This window comes from Eptesicus fuscus, chromosome 8 (assembly GCF_027574615.1).
Source record: "Eptesicus fuscus isolate TK198812 chromosome 8, DD_ASM_mEF_20220401, whole genome shotgun sequence".
In the NCBI taxonomy this organism is placed as follows: domain Eukaryota; kingdom Metazoa; phylum Chordata; class Mammalia; order Chiroptera; family Vespertilionidae; genus Eptesicus; species Eptesicus fuscus.
Window position 1 is genome coordinate 90,113,452 of NC_072480.1, and position 21,131 is coordinate 90,134,582.

General features: G+C 37.4%; 1 protein-coding gene and 1 pseudogene across 1 annotated transcript in view; both read right to left on the reverse strand.

Annotated features, from left to right (window-relative positions):
- Positions 1 to 4,033: 4,033 nt before the first annotated feature.
- Positions 4,034 to 21,131, reverse strand: part of SGCZ (sarcoglycan zeta) — a 196,889-nt gene continuing 179,791 nt past the window's right edge. The window contains exons 6-7 of the mRNA XM_054720323.1: positions 12,449 to 12,572; positions 4,034 to 5,258 (exon numbers count right to left, since the gene is read on the reverse strand). Of these exons, the coding sequence (XP_054576298.1) occupies positions 5,067 to 5,258; positions 12,449 to 12,572 (316 nt within the window). The 3' untranslated portion in view covers positions 4,034 to 5,066. The remainder of the gene's footprint in view (positions 5,259 to 12,448; positions 12,573 to 21,131) is intronic.
- LOC129150079 (ubiquitin-60S ribosomal protein L40-like) lies at positions 19,127 to 20,923 on the reverse strand (annotated as a pseudogene).

A 21,131-nucleotide genomic window follows, 5' to 3' on the forward strand; every position in this document is an offset into this window, starting at 1 on the left:
AAATAGTTCCATTTGTCATATGTACACAAGAAAACATTTACATGAAAATTACAAAAGAAAATAAATGAATAGTGGACCTGGTTTAAAGAATTGTATAAAATAACGAGACACTGAAACACAAAATTACACATCTCCATTGTCAGTGAATGTCCTTGCACATTGTTAACCCTGTTTGGCTTTTATTTATAAATATTCAAACAAATGAGATATTTAGAACGCAAAACAAAAAGAATCACGGTTCATTATACCTCATTTCCTTTAATGTTTTTCATTGACTTTCTCAAAGATTGAAATCGCTTCAATCAACATAAAAAATAGCCCTGTGGTTCTAAAAGTATTTCAAATTAATTATATTCTCCAAGGAATTTTAGCAAGCAAGGAAAGTGTAAACTCAGCTGAGTAAATCCATCCTGGGCCCATTTGGGGATATAGTCTTTACATACTGGTTTTGTGGATAACAAGGATTTTATTATGCATGTATAAAAGATAAGTGGACTACACTAAGAAAGATTTCCCTCTAAAACAAAAGCATTAATTAATCATCTACAGCTCAGAATCTGGCAAGGGGGATGTTTACTACCTCACATTATAATTATAAGCCCTGCTATTAATTTGAATAAATTAGTAGAAGTAGCAGTGTTTTAGAGTTAAATATGATAGAAATCTCAATCTTTGGTCTTTGAGATTTAAACAACTAATGAACTGCAATATTAAACAATATGAATAACAATGTTCAGGGAGGACATTCATTAGTTTATGATTGTTTTAAAAGAATAAAAGGACAATATTATTTTACTTATGATAGTTTGCAATATTCATTACTATAATGTATAAGAGTATATAGAGAAAATAAGTACCTCTAAATAGGGTCACATGAGCAGTTTTAACTAGACCAAAGCTACTGAAAGAAGGTGATAAGACCTCACTAATACAAAACTGAACTGTGAGTTTGCTTTGCTGGCTATATAGAATTTGGCCATTAAGTAGCATTAACTACAACAATTTAATATTATGATGTTGACATGACCTGCTATAAAATTTAGCCATGTAAATGCATTAAACACTCACCAGCCCTCTACCTATTGCTGCCTCATTCAGAGATATCATTTTTGCAATGGCATAATTCATTAGAAGTTTTATTGTATCAAATGCCAGTTTTATAAAATGAGGCACTATCCAACTGAGTAATTCAGATGCTAGAATTACTTAGGAATTTTGAATGGCATATTATAAAAAAAATTAGCAATTGACCTTTTTGATCAAATTACCTTTAGAAACACACAATGGTTTTTAGTTTGATATAATAAATAATAATAGAATGACCAACAGGATATTAGCATTTGGTAAATGTTTCCATTATTTCCCTAAATAGTCATTTTAATAAGATCCAAATACATTCTTTTCCAGGTCAACCAAATTACTGAAACCTGTCAAAAAAGCATTATTTTTATGTTCAAATGGTAAGAGCAAGAAAGGGAGCATAGAAAACAAAGGAGTAGGGAGCTGGGAGATTTGCATTTCAACATTTATAAGCAACATATTAAGTAAGGTATAGAGGAGATTAATGATGCCAGTTCAGACTGGGCTACTGAACTCAAGATTACTGAGTCTTAAGTGAACCAATTAAATTTAAAGATGAAAATAACAAAAAAATCCTCCTCGTTTGATATACCCTTTTCACAGACAAGTAAGCATTGGCCATATAATTAATTATATTTCTTTAGGTCACATGAGTAGGGGAGCAGAACTAGAATTAGAACTCCTGGCTCCATTGTCAAAGGTTTGGAGTATGAACTCTATGATTTTCTGGTTAATGTAAAATTTGAAGCATTATTTTAAATTATTTGATACATAATTTTGTACCAGATTATAAAGCTTATGATTCATAATCTAAAACAAACAAACAAACAAAAACAGGATAAAGCAGTATACGGTAGACATCTTAGCGATAGAGAGCAAAGGAACCATGAAATTTGGAAGTGTATTTTTTTTTGGAAGTATCTTACTGAAATATTCTGGGGCGGGGGGGGAAAGGATTGGTTGTCTTTGTTTCTTTTAGCCCCATCAACTGAACTCAATTACTTCTCAGTCTGTTCATTCCTAGCTTAGAATGTAAATGACAGGAGTAGTCTCTTGACTTCCCTCTTCCTTCCTATTTTACCTGCCTGTCTTCTTCCCTCCCCCTTCCTGCTGTCCATAGCTAAACTGAATGTAAAATTTAGGGTTCATGTACTACACTTAAAGCATTTTCTTTTTCTGAGTTTGATTTAGAAAAGATTAAATTTGCAACAAAGTAAACTTGACTCTATTTACATATGCTGTGATGTAAAAATGGTACTGGAAAAACAGACGATGAATCTGTCTGGATTGTCTGCAATGGAGGGAGTGCTGTGTTAGGAAAGAATCAAATCTTTGATAAGAAAGTGAAGGACTTGTAAGAGCAATCTTTCGTGTCTTCAACAGAAGCTCGAATTCTGCGCCTGAGTCTATACATAGAAACCAAGGAATGTAAAGCAGCCGGTCACCAATTATTTGGTATTGGAGAGGAAAGCCATCTGTATCAACATTTTTTCTTACTAAATTGAACAGATATTTTTACATCATCTAGACATAATCTCAGTCTCTTAGTTTATATATTTCTTTTTAATTATTTCTATAACATTTCAGAATATATTTGAATTCAAACGTTGACAGCCCCTCACTAGATTTGGTTTTTACAGGGTTTTGTCTCCTCACTCTTTTCATCTGTTCTCCTCTTATGACATAATTTAACATTTCTGTGGCCCCTTCCACCTCCTATAATATTTGCTCTTGAAATCAGAACATGTTTGAGGTGGAAGGAATCTCAAGAGACCATTTGATTCAATACTTTTGTTGCAAAGTTGAGTAAACAGAAGCTTGGAGATGTCCCCAGATGCCTAAATCAGCTCAGGATTGGTAGAAGACAGAGCTGAGATTTGAAACACAGCTAATTACTAACAAAAGAAAACCTGTTACCTTTTGATTAAGAACCCTTCTAACTGTTTTAATTTAGAGGTGTTTTCAACTTAAATATGACTCAAATGAATATGTAGTGATTTCCGAAAAAGTCCGTAACAGTGATTAACGTTCATAATTTCTCAAAATTTCTTGTGTTGTACTTTGTATTAGTATACTGTGAAAAACATTATATGATAATTTCTCATGTTAAATTCTAATATTTTAACTTAAATAAATTGAAGTCTCGTGTTCTGATAGGACTTTTAAGCAATAGCAGCAATAGCATATCTTAATTCTTCCTCCAATGTTGATTTAAAGTTTTATTTAAGGAATCCCAAATGCAAGTTAAATTCTCTTTTAAAAGTAATAAGACTGCACTAGCTTTCTGCTTCAGCTGAGTATAGAACTTATTTAATGAAATGGAGCTTTCTCAGTTATTTGATATGATGGATCATGCAAAGAAGATAATTCTGGCTAAATGGTTCACTTTGTTGCTTACAATACCCGTTTTCCTGCTTCCACTACCTGAATAACCTCAACAAGTCCCACTGTCCCACTTGACTCTGTGCTGCAGAGGCCTGAACTCCAGTGTCTACAGTCACGGTCCCTCAGAAGGAAGCTCCCACGCACCTGGATCAGTGTGCATGGGAGAGCCTGGGAAGATTGATTGACATATGAAAATTAAGGACTTACCTTACAGTAATCAAGTCATTGCCCCATAATAGAAAATGTTTAATACAATTTTACATTCTTGGATTCTGTAAGTTTCAAAAAATTTGAATTAAGGAGTGTTGTGATAAATGAACCTACAGTATTCTGGTGTTGTTTTTTAGAAGCTAATTTACAAAAGTAAGCAGTGAAGAATGGAAGAAACTATGATTTCTGGTAGGAGGGCAGCTTAAGAGTCTGACAAAAGTAAATGTTAAGGGCTGAAAGAACAAATTCCTTAAAATATGAATTTAATGATGTAAACACATTTTCAATATTTGTTAACATTTATATTTTTTACTATTTGAGAAGGAATTTTGAATTTAATTTCTACTGTCCTTAAATATTGATCTCCAGTGAAAAAATACATAGATATACTTCTGAAGATGATATTCCAGTGGAAAGTGAACCCATTCTCAGCACTATGCAGTACATTAGTATTCATTTATTTAGAGGATGTATGAATTTATCAGTCAGAGTCAAGTATAAAGTGAACGCTGCAAACAAAAATTGTACCATTAGAACCTCCGTGTAACAAATAGCATGTGGATCCACACCACCTGTATGGCCCTCTTAATCCTATCTTATATGGCAATAAATTAGATGTTTTGCTAAAAGTAAATATGTCACATGCAATAGCCAAGTAAATACTACATAAGGACATTCAGACCTGACAAATGACAGCATGGTGGCCTATGGTTAATTCTGTAAATATATTGCTGAGTGCTTTCAAAATTAGCTAATGTACAAAATTCTTGACATAGTAGACAAAGAGTAACAACACACTGAATGTAAAGAAACAAAACTCAGGGTGGGGTTCTGTCTTGTTTTGTTTTGTTAAAAACCATGTATTGAATTTAATTTTTAGTAAAGCAAGCATTACATAATGCTTTAAAATTTTAAAATTCTGGGTGGGGGGAAGTGTACATCTAAAAAGATGAATGGAAAATTGTGCTTTCAGACTCTAGTGTTAGTTTTCTCACAGGGTTAACCATTTCATCTTTCCATTGGACACTGGGAATTTCATCTGTGTAATGGTCATATGTGCAGTTCATATCGAGGTCCTGCAAAAATCTAAAACTGTGTGCTTCACTTCATGTAGCAAAGGCACCTATGTTATTCTCCCTTTGAGCAAAAGTGATGATCCATCTTTCCTGCTGAAGACGAGTTTCAGCTGTCCTGCCACGCACACCCTCCGTGCTGAGCGGTACAGTAACTCACAGGAGCAGGTGGAGGCGAGTCCCTGCTTACGCCGGAGGAAGTTGACCTGTGGACCATTCGAAGAAGCTCTGGACTGATCACAAGGGAAACCGAGCAGAACCGTGAAGCAGACAGACGGGAACAAAAGGCTATTCTGGTGTGAGGAGGAATCAGTCACTTCAGCTCCACAAGCAGATGTTGCTACTGAACTGGCAGGTGGAGCCAAGTCCTGCTGGAGAAAGGTACAGTTTGCCGTTGGGGCAGACGCACAGTTCGTACACTGTCTGCCGAGTGTTTGAAGAGCTGGGTGACGATGAGAAAGAGCCGGTCGGCAGATTTCCCAGCCGAATTGTGTCCGCATTCAAAAATATCTACGGGGGGGGGGGGGGGGGGAAATTGCATTTTAATTCATTGTCGCATTCTCCAGTCCTCAGAGCTTTACAACATGGCCTAGTGAGAAAGACTACACAACAAACAACTCTATTGGTTTAGCTGCCATGCTTTGTCGAGCAAACAAATTACATTCCTAAGGTACAGCCCCAACGCTCTACAGCTATCTTCTCCTCTGAGACACCGTGCATTCTTGATGGAAAGGCCTCCATCTGAAAAAGCAACATTGTGCAGTCTGCTTAAGGAACCAAGCCACTTACTCAATCAGCGCAGAAAATTAATGATTTGACAGCATCTCTCCATTGAACTTCTTAATCATGCCTAGTTTAAAGAATATACAAAGAACTTAAAAGTCTCTCCTGGATCCCCGATGAGGCTTCCACACACATGTCATAGGTGCATGGGGGGAGGGGAAGGTCTTCCTGTAGATGAGATTATTGAAGGGAAGGGGAACTAATGTAAAAAAAAATGAAGAAAAAAATGACTCTGGCCTAATTTTAAAATATACTCCTAAAATCATGTTGGCAGACTGTCTAAAAGATATTCAAAGTAGATTATCTGCAGTATTAACAACAGATAATTATTAGCTACTAGAGGCCCGGTGCACGAAATTCGTGCACGGGGGCGGGGGTGTCCCTCAGCCCAGCCTGCACCCTCTCCAATCTGGGACCCCTCAGTGGACATCCCTCTCACAATCCAGGACTGCTGGCTCCCAACTGCTCGCCTGCCTGCCTTCCTGATTGCCCCTAACCGCTTCTGCCTGCCAGCCTGATCACCCCCTAACCACTCCCATGCCAGGCTGATTGATGTCTAACTGCTCCCCTGCCCGCCTGTTTGCCCCCATTTCCCTCCTCTGCCAGCCTGGTCACCCCTAACTGCCCTCCCCTGCAGGGTTGATTGCCCCCAACTGCCCTCCCTTGCAGGCCTGGTCCCTCCCAACTGCCCTCCCCTGCTGGCCATCTTGTGTCCACATGGGGGCAGCCATCTTTGACCACATGGGGGCAGCCATCTTGTGTGTTGGAGTGATGGACAATCTGCATATTACTCTTTTATTAGATAGGATAATCAGGTTTGAAGTCTCCATGAAATATATTATTTGTACTCAAAGCCTACTTGGCTGTATCTTCTAACTTGCAAGATTGCTTCACTTATTCCAAATCATGAACTTAACACTTTCAGGGGCAGTGATTGCATGGTTTAGACATGCATGGGGGAAGTCCCCAAAAAAGAAAAAGTGAATCCTGAACTTGAACGAGCAAAGAAAAAACACTGTGTGGCTATTCTTTCATTCTACTGTTATGTAGTAAATTACTGCCTAAACACATCTTTAAAGTGACAGGAGAATCAGAGAATACACCATTTTCTACATATTTATCCTCATCCTGGTTTCATTCTTTTTTTAACTAGGACTCTTGAAATAGCTGCCTAATAGGCCCACCCAGCTGTCATTCTTGATCCCTTATAGTCTATTGTGTATATTGCGAGAGTAAATTTTTAAGAAATGCCGATCAAACCACGGCACCCCAGGGTTCAAAATTTTCTAATGGCCTCCACTACACTTAACATGAATCCTTATTTCTTTCCAAGACCCACTAGCCCTATGTACCCGGGCCTCTCTCTCTGACATCATTTCCTATCATTCTTCTTGCTCTGGCTCTGACATTTTCTCAAATACACCAAAAGAACTCTGACCTCAGGGGATTTTATCCCCTACTTCCTTAGGCTGAAATACTTTTCTGCAGACATGTACAACTGGAGGGTAGGTATTAACTAGGTGGTTAATAACAGGGTTGGAAGGAAATTTCCACTGTTAGCCTCTTTCATATTTTTAAAATGTTGAAACAGTAATTGATTGGCTATGCAAATGAGCCAGAAATGTCGTGTATATTTTAGATATGGATGTGAGCATGTTTGTTCAAAAGTCTGTTCTGCAATTGCCCTCTCAGAAAGAAGGACTTGCCTAGCCACTTTACTAAAATAACACTAATCCATTCATTAATTTCTCCTTGACAGTTCTGCTTTTCTTTATAGTAACCCTCCCCTCTTAACATTTATTGTATATGTTCACTTATTGTGCTTCTCTTACTTAAAAGTAAGCTCTATGAGGGCAGAAACTGTCTTTGGTTCATGGTTATGGAACAGTATATAGAACCGTGGGAGTACATGGTGTGCGAAATAATGCACCTCCTTCACCTTGGACATGTGTCTCCACCAAAGTCCTGTTCATTCGCCTTAACCTCCGCAGACCCTTCCCTGGTGCTCCATGAAGGAAAGACTCCTTTTATTTGGTTCTCCCATAGCACTTTATTGTTATTACTCTTATTTTTGCTGATATCCTATATAATAAAATCCTAACATGCAAATAGGCCAAACAGTGGAATGACAGGTCACTATGACGCATACTGACCACCAGGGGGCAGACGCTCACCACAGGAGCTGCCCCCGAGAGGAAGGCGACTGGTGATGGATATCAAGGGGCATGGCCGGCTGGTGGGCAGTGCCAGGCCACCAGCCAAGGCAGGAGCCAGCAGGGGCCCCCGATCACCCTGCCCGCTGGTCACCCCACAGATCGGCCCTGATCACTGGCCAGGCCTACAGACCCTTACCCTATATGTTGGGAACAGTCTCTTAGATTTAAAAATTAAAACGTGACAAGGCTACTCTAACACTGAAAAAACAGGATGATGCAGCAATGACATGCATGGACTCTGGCTTGGACATTTTGTGACAAAGCTAATACTTAACTTCTCTCTGCTTCAGTTTTTCCACCCATAAGATGGGGAAAATGGTACTACTGCCTCAGAAGAATCATGTTATGTGCTACTTTTTATTATCAGGGCAAAAAAATGTAGCTGCCCATACAACAGCAAGATGCCTTTCACCTGTATGAAAAGTGTGGTCACTGGTGCACACAGTGTCCTGGATTGCAAGAGGGAGGTCCGACTGCTGGTTTAGGCCCGACACCCCCCGAGGGGTCCCGGATTGCGAGAGAACACAGGCCGGGCTGAGGGACCCCTCCAAACCCCCATGCACAAATTTTGTGCACCAGGCCTCTAGTTTATTATACTATTTTATAGTCATATTTATATCTTACATTCTCTACTAAATTTTGTCCTTGAAGGAAGGACCACTCCTGAATATTTTTATAATTCCACAGTGTTTGATCCTGCACTTACAGTGTCCACATAATATAGTTGTTGACTAAATGGATTATGAATTAAATGAATGACTATATTTAACAACAGTATTCAAATTTAAGAAAGCATCATTACTCCTGGGTTAAGTGAGAGGAAAGTAGAGAGAAAAAAAGTAGAGAGAAAATAATTAATTATTTCCAGATTTGTTTTACTGATGTAAACTTTAGAAATATAAACCAGCAAAATGGAATGCCAATACATTTTTGGGTGTAGATGCTGGGCTTATTTCTTCTGGCTTTTGTTTCCTCCTTGAGGGACATTAATGGTGGTAACACATTGTTACAAAAGCTGGGCTCTTTCCTGCATTTCTCCACAGGGAAGGAGGGAAGACTGCCCTTCCTGGTTGAGTCTGAGAGAGGAACTGGGATTGTAGAGCTTCCCTCACATTTATTTTAGGAGCTAGCACACTTGCAGACATTAAGTTTTAAAAATATTATAGGGTCAAGCTCTGGCACAGTGGGGTTTGGGTCTGTACATTTGGAGGTGAGATCTCTGAAGATCTGTTAGGGCTGGTGTTTTGCCCAAGAAAAATTGAGACCTAGATGACAAACAGTGGAACATGGAAAGCTAAAGAACAGGTGGATAAGGAGGTCATGTGGGATCGATCAAATGACTATAGATATTGTGAATGGTTCACTTATGAATAAACACAGAAATACTTGTCACTGGTTAGCCCTGGTGATTTGCAGAGGCATGCTGACCCCGTGCTGCTACACTGGCTTTTATAGCTGGGGGCTAATTGTCTTTCCACTGAGGGAATGAATGCAGAGAGTAGCTGCTTTTATACAGGAAGGACAAGCAGGTGGCAGCCTTCGAAGCAAGCACAGATGTAGAGACCTCATCAGTGGCCTTAGCCTTGAACCTTATGGTGTGTGGCCCACTTCAGCTTCATAGCACTACCCTCCAACTCTCCTATCCGTTTAGGGGCTGCTCTACACAATATTTAGCTCTATGACAATACTTAATTCCATAAACTTCTGAGATCCAAACTCTATCCTCACCCACATAAGGGAGGTATATCTTATTAATAGATAAATTAAAAAGAACAGGGCCTGTGAAAAGAGAAAATTATATTTTACTGGCTTAGATAGAAAATAAGTCAAGAGGTAAAAGGGACCATATATATTGATTCTTTCAACCCAACATTGCTCAGCTTCTCCAGGCTCCTGCAGCATGGATGGGCTTGCTCATGGGCTTGCTCGTATCTCTTCCTGTCTGCTAGTAATACTGTTCACTTTCCAACTTCTCAAATTGATATTTCTATTCTATATTGTCCTATAAACCATGTAACCCATTTGTTTCTAAACTCTTTCTGGTACTCAAAATTACACCCCTGAGGTTTTAACTCATGGCCCATTGTGTTCTCTCCACTAAGAGTTCATTTATCCCATCCTTGCCTGTTGAAATAAGACCTATTGCTGTAGGAAAAAAAAATCTTAATCAGTTTGCAAAATAAAAATTGTTTTCTCCTTCCTCTGTGATCTTGTAACATGTAACTACACCATTGCTTTGCATATACTATTATATCATGCCCAGTGTCCTTACAGCTATGACTCACATTGTCCTCAGAGCTGAATCTGAAATTCCTTGTAACACTGAGAAATAACTGCATCTTCTACAGTGCTGATTTTGTATATAATTTCATTTTTACACATTTTGTCCATTGTTTTGGTAACCTCAATGCTATGCCTGTTCTGATTTTAACTAGTTCAAAAACTATCTAAAGATAGATTTGACATCATTCTATATTGTTTAATAAATGATCAGTCTGTCTTTCTGTGGCATTGTAAGTGAAGCAAAGAGAAATATTTTTATATCATTTCACATTTCTTTGTAGGAAAATTACATGTTATTTATTCTCATATAAAGTGCTATGCCTTTCTACATCTTTGTTTTATTAGTATAAAAATGACTACAGCTGAATACTTCTGGATATGATTTATTTATAGCATTTTACTCAATTCGCAATTAAATGCCAACCTGTAATTGATCCAAGGAATCTGCTAATGTTTTGAATAAAAGAACATCAGTAAAATGGTGCGTAAGTAAGAAAAGAACAAAGATTAGTAACCACCAATATTTCTTTTGGGATGATTCACTATGAATAATTTGAATGAACTATTAGCATGATAAAAGCAACTCTTTAAAAGAAATGTGAGATATTTAGAAAGATTTCTGTCTTGCTGTGGACGACAAAGTATTGTAGTCTGTAATAGTAGTGGAAAGAGCCCTAAGAGGTAATATGGATATATTTTTAAAATATCATAAAACATATTTCTAGATCACATAAGTTGTAATAAGATGCTAATGTGATTCTGACAATGACTTTGTTTATAAAAATGAAGCAAAATAAATAATTAAAATGTATCTTGAATCAACAACTGAGATAATGGCATAAAAGTAAAAAAAAAAAAGAATGTCTCCCTTTGATTCTATTAATTTATGCTCTCATCTTTACATCTGAAGAGGTATAAAATGCTCCAGAACAGCTCTTACATTAGCCTTCTATTCTTTTTCTTCTCAATTTAAATTTCCTAAACTCATAATACAAAATAAATAAGCGCACAAAGGAAGAAAATACTAAGGGAATTGACTGGAATAAACATCAATACAACAGAGTTAGCCCTTCCATGGCTTTGGGAGTCACAGTAAAAATATAGAGAATAGAATATGTTTTATGTATAAGGCTTTGAAATAATTAAGGTAGAATTAAGAACAAACAGGCAAACAAAAGAGAAACTACAAAAATGTCCATGCAGATTTGAAAAAACAACAGATGAGAATCCTAGAAATGAACAACATAATTACTAAAATTAAAAGCTCAATGTAGGGATTAAGTATGCGATAAGATACTGAAGAGGAACCTGGGTATGTAGATCTGAATAAATAAACAGAGTGAGGCACAGGGAGACAAAGAAACAGAAAGTAGGAAGGAGAGGCTAAGGGATCTTAGGGCAAAACAATGAAAAGTCTTAGCATTTTTTCAGAGTTCCAGAAAAAGTCCACAGAGATAACAAGGAGAGGTAATATGTGAAGACATTCTGCTGAGTAACTTGCAGAACTGACAAAAATGTGACTCTACAGACACAACAATCCAATGTTTAGAGCAAGTAAGAGAAAGGGAATAAATGGTGACTATTGCATTCGAGTGCAAGAGTGGAAGACCGAAGACAAAATGTTCTTTAGAGCAGACAGTGAAAAAAAGCAGATGGTCTTTAAAGGAATGACAATAGACTTAAAGGAGATTTGTGGGGGAAATGAAGTGAACAGAAAAAAACTATTAAAGAGTATCTCCTTACCCAGAAAATAACAGTACGGTTAAATAGTAAATTAAACTTTCATTTTGTTTTCCTTTAAAAAATATTTAGGTACTATTTTTAAAAATATATATTTTTACATTGATTTAAGAGAGGACAAGAGAGATAGAAACATCAACGATGAGAGGGAATCATTGATTGGCAGCCTCCTGCACACCCACTACCAGGGATCAGCCAGCAACCTGGGCATCTGCCCTGACCAGGAATTGATGACTTCCTGGTTCATAGGTCCATGCTGAACCACAGAGACATGCCAGCCGGGCTAGGCGTTATTTCCATAGAAACAAACATTCAAGGTACATTTTATGAAAATGTTTTCAAGACCAAAATATAATTTTAAAAGAAGATTAATTTATTCTTGATAGTATCTTGACATTCATGATGTGTATCTGCCAATTTTGAAACTACAGGAATTCAGATGCGCCATTCATTCTTGACATATGAATGAATATCTTTCAATATAAAATAAAAAGAGCTTTGACTTAAGAAAATAACATTAGGTTTACCAAATTTCATATTCAAGAAGAAGTATTAATATGGTCATCATTATTGCTATCTTAAGAAGCCACTCTCTATGTCTCAGCTGGAACCATATGCATATACTTGGAGCCGAAGGACTCTCACCAGTAAAGAGCCACCCGCTACTCAGGAACTCACCTCGCCCTCTGTAGACTGCAAGTGCAGCTCTTTCCTGCAGGTGGCCTTGAAGTCTCCTGCAGCAGCTCGCACCTGGACCCCTCGAGGAGCCTCCATTATCAAGGACCTGGTTGGTGATTCAAGCCTAAGGGGAAAACAAAGGAATCCTTCAGAGTAAAAATAAAAAATTATTATGATGGACTAAAAGATAACATTAGTCAACTAAAAACAGAGAAGTGGGTAGGAATAAATAAAAATATTTGCCATTAAAAAAACTAAAAAAAAAAAGTGACATTTATAATGATTTTTGATTGCCTTATTTATTTTTTGGCTTTTTATGAAATTATTTGTTGGCATCGATGATTTACTCTCATTTGTAAACTGTTTTACTTCGTTTCTTGTGTTGTTTCCCTTCACAATACACATGAAAGTAGGTCATAAGTTTATTTGTTTAAATCTTTTATACATTTTCAATATTAATGATGGAGTTTTAATAAAGACATTTCTACAAACTGAGCATATAAATATCCCTCAATAAAGAGTCCCTATTTTGTGGAGATGAGAGAGCTTTAATGAAAATCATGAATATTGTAAACTGCCAAGCATGCACAGTAAATATTTGTAAACTTGAACATTTTCAAAATACTCTTTACACTTCAAAGAAATTAATCAAAATGAAGAAATAAGACATTTCCTCCATCAACTGACTTCTACTGGTCGAGGAAAATGTCCACAGAATAAAAGACATTAGTCTAAGGAAGGAAAATTAAGGGATGATATACAAGTACAAGATTGACTGCATACATTTTGAGATTATAGTCATTCAATATTGACTACATACATTTTGAGATTATAGTCATTCAAGATTGACTACATACATTTTGAGAGAACTGTTTAAGATAGTTGTGTCTGCAGAAGAAAGGTAGCTGGGAGGCAGTTTCAAAATTATCTTCAAATATAAAATTAGAGATAAGAGCCAAGGAAGGCAGAATGCAGAAAATAGAATACAGTCCTAAAAAGCACCAGTGTGAGAAGACGCTGTCCCCCTGAACTGGGCTTTGGATAAGTGCTCTGCTCTGGGCTGCAGTGGCCTGTGTTCTCTGGACCACAGGAATTCAGGACAAGAGTCCCCTCAGGCTCACGTGCACCATCACTCCGAGCAGCTAGTTTACAGCGAGGCCATAGATCCAGAGCTGTTTTGTAGAGAGAACCACATTAAACAGTTTGATCAGCTCTCTCTTTCTCAGTAGTGAAGTTGAAAGTGATATTGAGGGACTCCTGCCACCACTTAGAAAAGAGATTTGGGCATGTTCAAATGACTTTTCTTCTTTTTTTCCACTCAAAAACCAACTTTGAAACTTTCATCCCTATGGGCCTCTTGGACATCTTCATAAAAATCCCTGGCAGAGCCCGGCCAGTGTGGCTCAGTGGTTGAGAGTCCACACAGGATTCAAGAGGTCAAAGTCTGGTTCTGGTCAGGGCACATGCCCTGGTTGTGGGCTTGATCCGCAGTAGGGAGTGTGCAGGAGGCAGCTAATAGACAATGATGTTTCTCTCTCATGGATGTGTCTCTCTCTCTCTATCCCTCTCCCTTCCTCTCTTTCTAAAAAGCAACTAAAAACATAGTTAAAGCCTGTGCTTAAAAAAAAAAAAAAACTCCCTGGCAGGAGTGAGGAGTGATGTCAGGTTCTGAATAAGATACTTTAAAGAAATATCTGTATGTTGTCTATTTTATTTTTAAAACAAAATCACACATTTTACAGAATAGCTGTAAACTTGAAAAGGAAAAATCACTTGTCATTTTTTATTTATAATTCTTATACTTTGACACATTATTTAATTTCAAAATCTGAATGTTAAAATGTGTATGTTTAATTAATTTTCCCAGGTACTCCTCCAAATCTACATCACCTTAATCAGTATATCTGTGACCCCTACTATTTCCATTTGTTAATTATTTATAATATAAAATGTTATTCTTTTTTTAATATCTCCAGAAAAATGATTTTAAATGATGTTACATGCAATAAGCACCAAACATTCAAGAAAAATAATCTTACATATAATAATATTACATGCAACAAACATTAACATTTCAAGAATAAAAGAATTTTAAGTATAATAATATTATCAAAACTGTACTAACATAGTATGATATCATAAAAGTTGTAGGAAATATTAAAAATCTGCAAATAACGGAATTACTTCTATTATATTCTAGAATACTTTTCCCCTCTGGCTCTATTTTTGTTCATCAGTTTATGTTGTTCATTATATTCCACAAATGAGTGAGATCATATGATATTTATCTTTCTCCAACTGGCTTACTTCATTTAGCATGATGCTTTTAAAGTCTATTTTGTCAGATATGAGTATTACTACTCCAGCTTTTTTCTTTTCCATTTTCATGGAAGATTTTTTTTTCTATCCCTTCACTTTCATCCTGTGTGTGTCTTTTGTTTTGAGTTGGGTCTCTTGTAGACAGCATATAGTTGGGTCATGTTTTTGTGTTCATTCAGATACCTTACATTGGAGCATTTAATCCATTTACATTTAGGGTTATTATTGAGAAGTACTTATTTATAGCCATTTTAATTCTGTATGGCTAGGTTTCTCTCTCTGTTTCTTCTTCTCAGCAATCCCTTTAGTATTTCTTATAATGCTGGCTTGGTGGTGATGAACTCCTTTAGTTTTTGTTTGTTTTTTTTTTTGTCTGGGAAGCTCTTTATTTGACTGTCTGTTTTGAATGATAGCCTTGCTGGATATAGTAATCTTGGTCTCAGATCCTTGTTTTCCATTACCTGGAGTACTTCAGGCCCTTCTGGCCTGTAGAGTTTCTGATGAGAAATCAGGTGTCAGCCTTATGGGAACTCCTTTGTAGGTAACAGTTTTCTTTTCTCTTGCTGCTTTTAAGATTCTTTGTCTTTAATTTTTGGCATTTTAATTATGATGTGTCTGGGCGTAGGCCTGTTTGGGTTCTTCTTGTTTGGGGTTCTCTGTGCCTCCTGAACTTGTGTGACTTTTTCCTTTAGCAGGTTAGGGAAGTTTTCTACCATTATTTTTTCAAACACCTTTTCTATTCCTTTCTCCCTTTCTGCCTCTTCTGGCACACCGACTCTTCTAATATTGTTACGTTTCATGTTGTCCCACAGCTCTCTTAAGCTGTCCTCCTGTTTTTTAATTGATTTTTTTTTTTCTTTTTGGTTCTTTAATTGAGTGATATTTTCAACTCTGTCTTCTAATTCACTGATTCAATCCTCAGCTTCTCCTAATCTGCTGTGTATTCCTTCCAATGTGTTCTTTATTTGTGTTATGTCATTCTTCATATCAGACTGTTTTGTTTTTTTTCATAGTTACTATGTCTTTTTTCATACTGTTGAGCATTTTTAACATCATTACTCTGAACTCTGTTTCAGATAAATATCTTATCTCTTCTTCTGGAGAATTTGCTAGTTCTTTTATTTGGGGGTTGTTTCTTTGTGTCCTAATTTGGTTGTCTGTCTGGGTTTGTGACTATGTATTAGGTAGATCCTCTACACCTCTCAATCTCTAGTGCAGGTCAGTGTTAAAGGCTGTTTCTGACTAACTGGACCAGGCAAAAACTCAAAGCCTCCAGAGACCACCTCTGTCTACAGACTAATAGGATTCAGACTTGAATTGCCCCCAGGCAATTTTCCTCAGGCGTGGAGAGTGGTGTTTTTTTTTTCAACAGGGTGGGGCAGTTGTTTCTTCCAGGAGGCTAATTGTTACTTTTAATCTCTTAAGTGGTCTCAGGGCAAGGTTTTTTTTCCCAATAGGGTATGTGAATTATCTTTCCCCCAGGCAAGGCAGATGTCTATATGGGAAAGATGTCCTCCGCTGAAAGAGGGAATGACTCAACCCAGGGAACTTGGGGTGTCTGCCTTCTGAGCACTATCCCTCTAGCCCACAGTCCTGGGTTCTGCTCTCACAGCTCCAGTCCACTTCACTCTCCCTCTGCCAGAGCACAAGATAGGTGGCTCCACAGGGAATTTTTGTGCTTTGGCCCTTTAAGAGGGTGCCTGAACTTTCAGCTGCCACTCCTTGGCAGACAACACCCCACTGCTTTTCACAGCTAGATGTTATGTGGGTACCCTCCTCAGTTTGGTGCTCTCTGCTGGGAAACCCAGCTTGGGGATTAGATCACAAAGTTCTCAGGGGCACCCCCCCACAGCTGAGATATCTCTCCTGGAATTCAGCTGCTGTCTGTGGGTGCCCAGCCAGCCCTTTCGAGCCTCTGCCCCTCCTACCAGTCTCTATGCCGTCTCCACCTTTGGACCTTGGGTATCAGGGTTCTTTCCTATGAGTTTTCTGTTGATTATTCAGAAGCCTTTCCGTATTTCAGTTGTAATTCCAGCTTGTTCCTGGGAGCATGTCCATGCAGCATCCTCCTACTCTGCTGCCATTTATTTCTAAAATGTTATTCTTTAAGTTTGGATATTATTGAACCATTTAAATAGAAGTCAAATAAAAACTTAATAAAAGAGGATTAAAGTTCTAAAACAGATTATGAATCTTACATTCATGGAAACTCAGTGATCTTATAAAGTGGGAGGAAAAACACAGTTACTTTATCAAATAATTGATATGATTTAGTTTGTTTCTGAGGATAAGGGGTTGGAGTTATTACTCATATGTTTAACAGTAAAATGTCCATATTAAATGTGGGATTAGAGCATTAAAATATATTAATGATTTCAGGGTTCTTCAGTTTTTCCATTTTAGGGTTTACTAATTATTTAATCAGAAATTTTTCATTACATTCAAGTATCCATTGCCACTGTAGCCATAGGATAAGATATTGGGAAAGAGGTGTGGTTTCAGATCTTGTAGGATTATCTATCTTTTACACAAAATTTGTAAAATATTTTGCTATGGAAATATAAGCAGGAAATTGTTAATTGATATTAATTTCTTCATCAACTGTATTAAGGTATAATAAATAATATTATTGGCATGTAGGGACACCTTTAAACTATATAATTCATGTTGCTAAATTGTCATCCTACCTAATAATAGACAAATATGCAAATTGACCATACCTTCGCTATGCCCACGATTGGCCAGGAGGTAGGGGGGGCGGGACTCGGGGTGGCTAGGCGGGGCTGATTGGGCCGGCAGGATGCTGAGCTCGTGTCGCCAGCGGCGGCGTAAGCTCAGCGTCTGCGCCATGGCTGTGCTGCAGCACAGAAGGGGCCTCTGGGGCAGCGAGCTCACATCCCGCTGTGGACCATCAAAAGTGGGGAGCTAGGTGCCTGTCTGCTCCGGCACCAGGCCTTTCAAAAGCCTTCACAGCGCCGGAGGCTTCTGAAAGGCCTGGTGCACCAGTGGACAGGCACCCAGCTCCCCCGCGATCGAAAGCGAAAGCATGTAGGGGACCCTACACGTGTGTGCATGATTAAATCATGCACTGGGCCTCTAGTATTAATATAAATGCTATATGATTTAATGTCTGTATCTTATAATTATTTCAGGGAGAGGGGTGTATAAAACAGACATTTAATATTCTTTACTTGAAAATTCAAGAATTGGAGATATTCCTGGATAAAAATAAACTCATACATATATCATATCATGAAATTTCTAATATTTCACAAAGTAATGAAAACATGTAATAAAAATCCAGCAAGAATCTCAATAGAATCTCTTGAAAGTTAAAACATTATATCAAAATAATTGGGGGAGAAAAGTATGTGTGACAATTACCAGATTTTAAAAATAAAATAAAGTGGAAGATTTTTTAAAAAATTAGAACTTAATCTAAAATTATTTTAATTAAAATGATGTTGGAATTAGAAATAGATATTGGATCATTAGAACACAATTCAATCTAAAATAGAAAGTATGAGAAATATCTGACAAATGTGCAATCATTTTGTGTTGGAAAATACTAGGTTACTTAATAAATGTTAGTAAGTGATGCTTAATAAACTGACTAACTAAACTGAAGAAAATAACATTGGATCCTTAACACACTCTGCAGGAATAACTTCCTGTTTCATCTATTCAAAATATAAAAAGTAATAAAGAAATCACCGACTACAAAATTCAATAGAAACTTAGAAGAAAATTCATAACCTAATTTTCCATTTTATGCATTCAAAGGAAAAAACTATAAAATATAAAAGTGTTCATTTTGAAACTATTAAATTCACAGCAATGAATTTCTGACTATTTTTCAGAGTCCGTACCCAAAGATTATATAGCAGAGAAGCATTACTGTTGAACTCTCATCTGCCTGTTTTTCCAAGTGATTCTGGTTTTCATGGTTTTTCCATAGCAAAGATGCAACAAGATTTTGCTTTGAAGGTTGTGCAGTTCTCATTGAAAATGAAAGGCACAGCTCTTAGAAGTCTCAACATTCCGAGAAAAGAATTCAGAATTCTTTTAAAGTAAAATCCCAGGATGCAATTACTAAATAGAAACTTAAGTAGGACTTAAGCATCATGTATCTTGTTTTTGCTAAATATTTAACAAAGTGCCAGAGAAATAGCAGGCACTCATGAATTATTTGAGGTTTCAATGACGGCATGAATGGAGAATTGAACAGAAAAGTGTTTTAAGAAAAAAATTAATGCCAACTGTGACTTGAATATATAAGAAATTTTACTGTCTTATCATTTCAGGCTACAATGAGCTTTCTTCAGATGCAAATCACTTTTTTTTTCCCCCTAGTCAACAAAAGAGAAACTTTATTGAGGCCCAGCGTCACAGGGTTCAGGTAGAAGGCTGCCCTGTGGACCCAAGGAGTTGGTGGAGGGGCCTTATTTAACCTTCTTCTTGGGGCGCAGGTTGTTGGTGTGGCCACACTTCTTCTTGTGCAGTTGACAGCACCGGGGTGCAGGCGGGCGTAACACTTGTGGCAGACCATCTTGTCACAGTGATCATCTAGTCGCAGTGGTACTTTTGCCCAAGTTGGCGGAGGGAGAGTTCGATGATGCCAGGCCTCAGAGGAAGCAAGTGCAGGGTGGACTCTTTCTGAATATTGTAGTCTGAGAGAGTGCGACCATCCTCTAGCTGTTCGCCCGCAAAAATCAGACGCTGCTGGTCAGGCAGGATGCCCTCCTTGTATTGGATTTTATTTATTTATTTTTTAATTTCTATATTGATTAAGGTATCACATATTTGTCCTCATCTCCCCATTCCCATCCCAAACCCCTCCCTATGCATGCCCCCACCCCCCTGTTGTCCCTGACCACTGGTTAGGCTCATATGCATGCATACAAGTCCTTTGGTTGATCTCTTCCCCTCCCCCCGCCCTCCCCTACCTTCCCTCTGAGGTTTGACAGTCTGATCGATGCTTCCCTGTCTCAAGTCTATTTTTGTTCATCAGTTTATGTTGCTCATTATTTCCCCTAGATGAGTGAGATCATGTGATACAAGAAATACACTTAAAAGAACCGAAAATGAGAGAAGCAATAATGGTTATCATTGCTGACATGTACACATAAGGAACTGTTTGACATTGAAATTGGGTCTCAAAAGAACTGTTGGCCCAGAAAGAAACTCACTACAGACTGATTCATTTGCCTCTCAGCATAACCATTATTGCTTGTCTTGGATTTTAGCTTTGACATTCACCATGGTGTCACTGGGCTCAACCTCAAGGGTGGTGGTCGTGCCAGTCAGGGTCTTCACAAAGATCTGCGTCTCTGCATCTGCTGGGGAGGCTGCTCTGCCGCCTCATTGACCAGAAGAGAACAAATCCCATTCTTTTTGTTTTCTCCATTTTTCTTGTTTTCCCCTCACTAGCACATGCCATCCTGGTTTCTTCTTTCACATGATCTCAAACAAGTCTCTAGCTCAATTTTCTTTGTTTCCCCATGTTTGCAAGCTAAAACAAGCTTCTCATAATGCTCATTCGTTACTTACTCTAGATAAATATATAAATGCATACATAGAATGAAAGAATAAAAGGAAAAATCAAGAAAGAGGGAGGGAAGAAGAGAGGGGAAGGATGGGAAGGAGAGGAGAAAAATACTACTCTAAGAATTATTATTCTTCTCTAATTAGTAGAACAATACCAGCAAAGTATTTTACTCCTTTATTGACAAAATGTCTCAGAGAAAAATACTCATCTACTTAATAAACGGTGGCTTTTCCTTGAACTTAAAAATGATGTAAATCAGAACTACGTGTTTCCAGAGAGTAATATAAAACCTCAATATTTCAGTTTTAAATTATATTCATGCAAGAATAGAAACGATGAAAAGATGCCAATTACATCATTAAATATTAAACTCATTTACTGATTCCAAGTCAAGATTCTTGTCTTATTTTTGGAACAGTTAATGGAACTTGGATTCAAACAATCTTTGGGCAGTGGGCATTACATAACGGATTTCATCACTTCTCACCATAGAGTGCAGAAACCCCACTGAACTGTAATATTTTACTTAAAATATAAAAGGAAGAACATTCATACAACGAGTTATTCCAGGCAAATATGGCATTATCTCCTTACTCACCATTCAGCATGTTTTTTTAGCCTTTTAAAACACAGGCTCTATTAAAAAACAATTTCACCTGATATAAAAAAAATCAAAGAAATCCAACGTGTAGGTTTAAAATGAACATGGAAACTTAGCACATAACTTGGCACATATTAAGCATTCATCAAACATCTGTTGAATAAATAAATTATAGAAATCTACTACATTTCCATACCAAAATATTACCTATACTC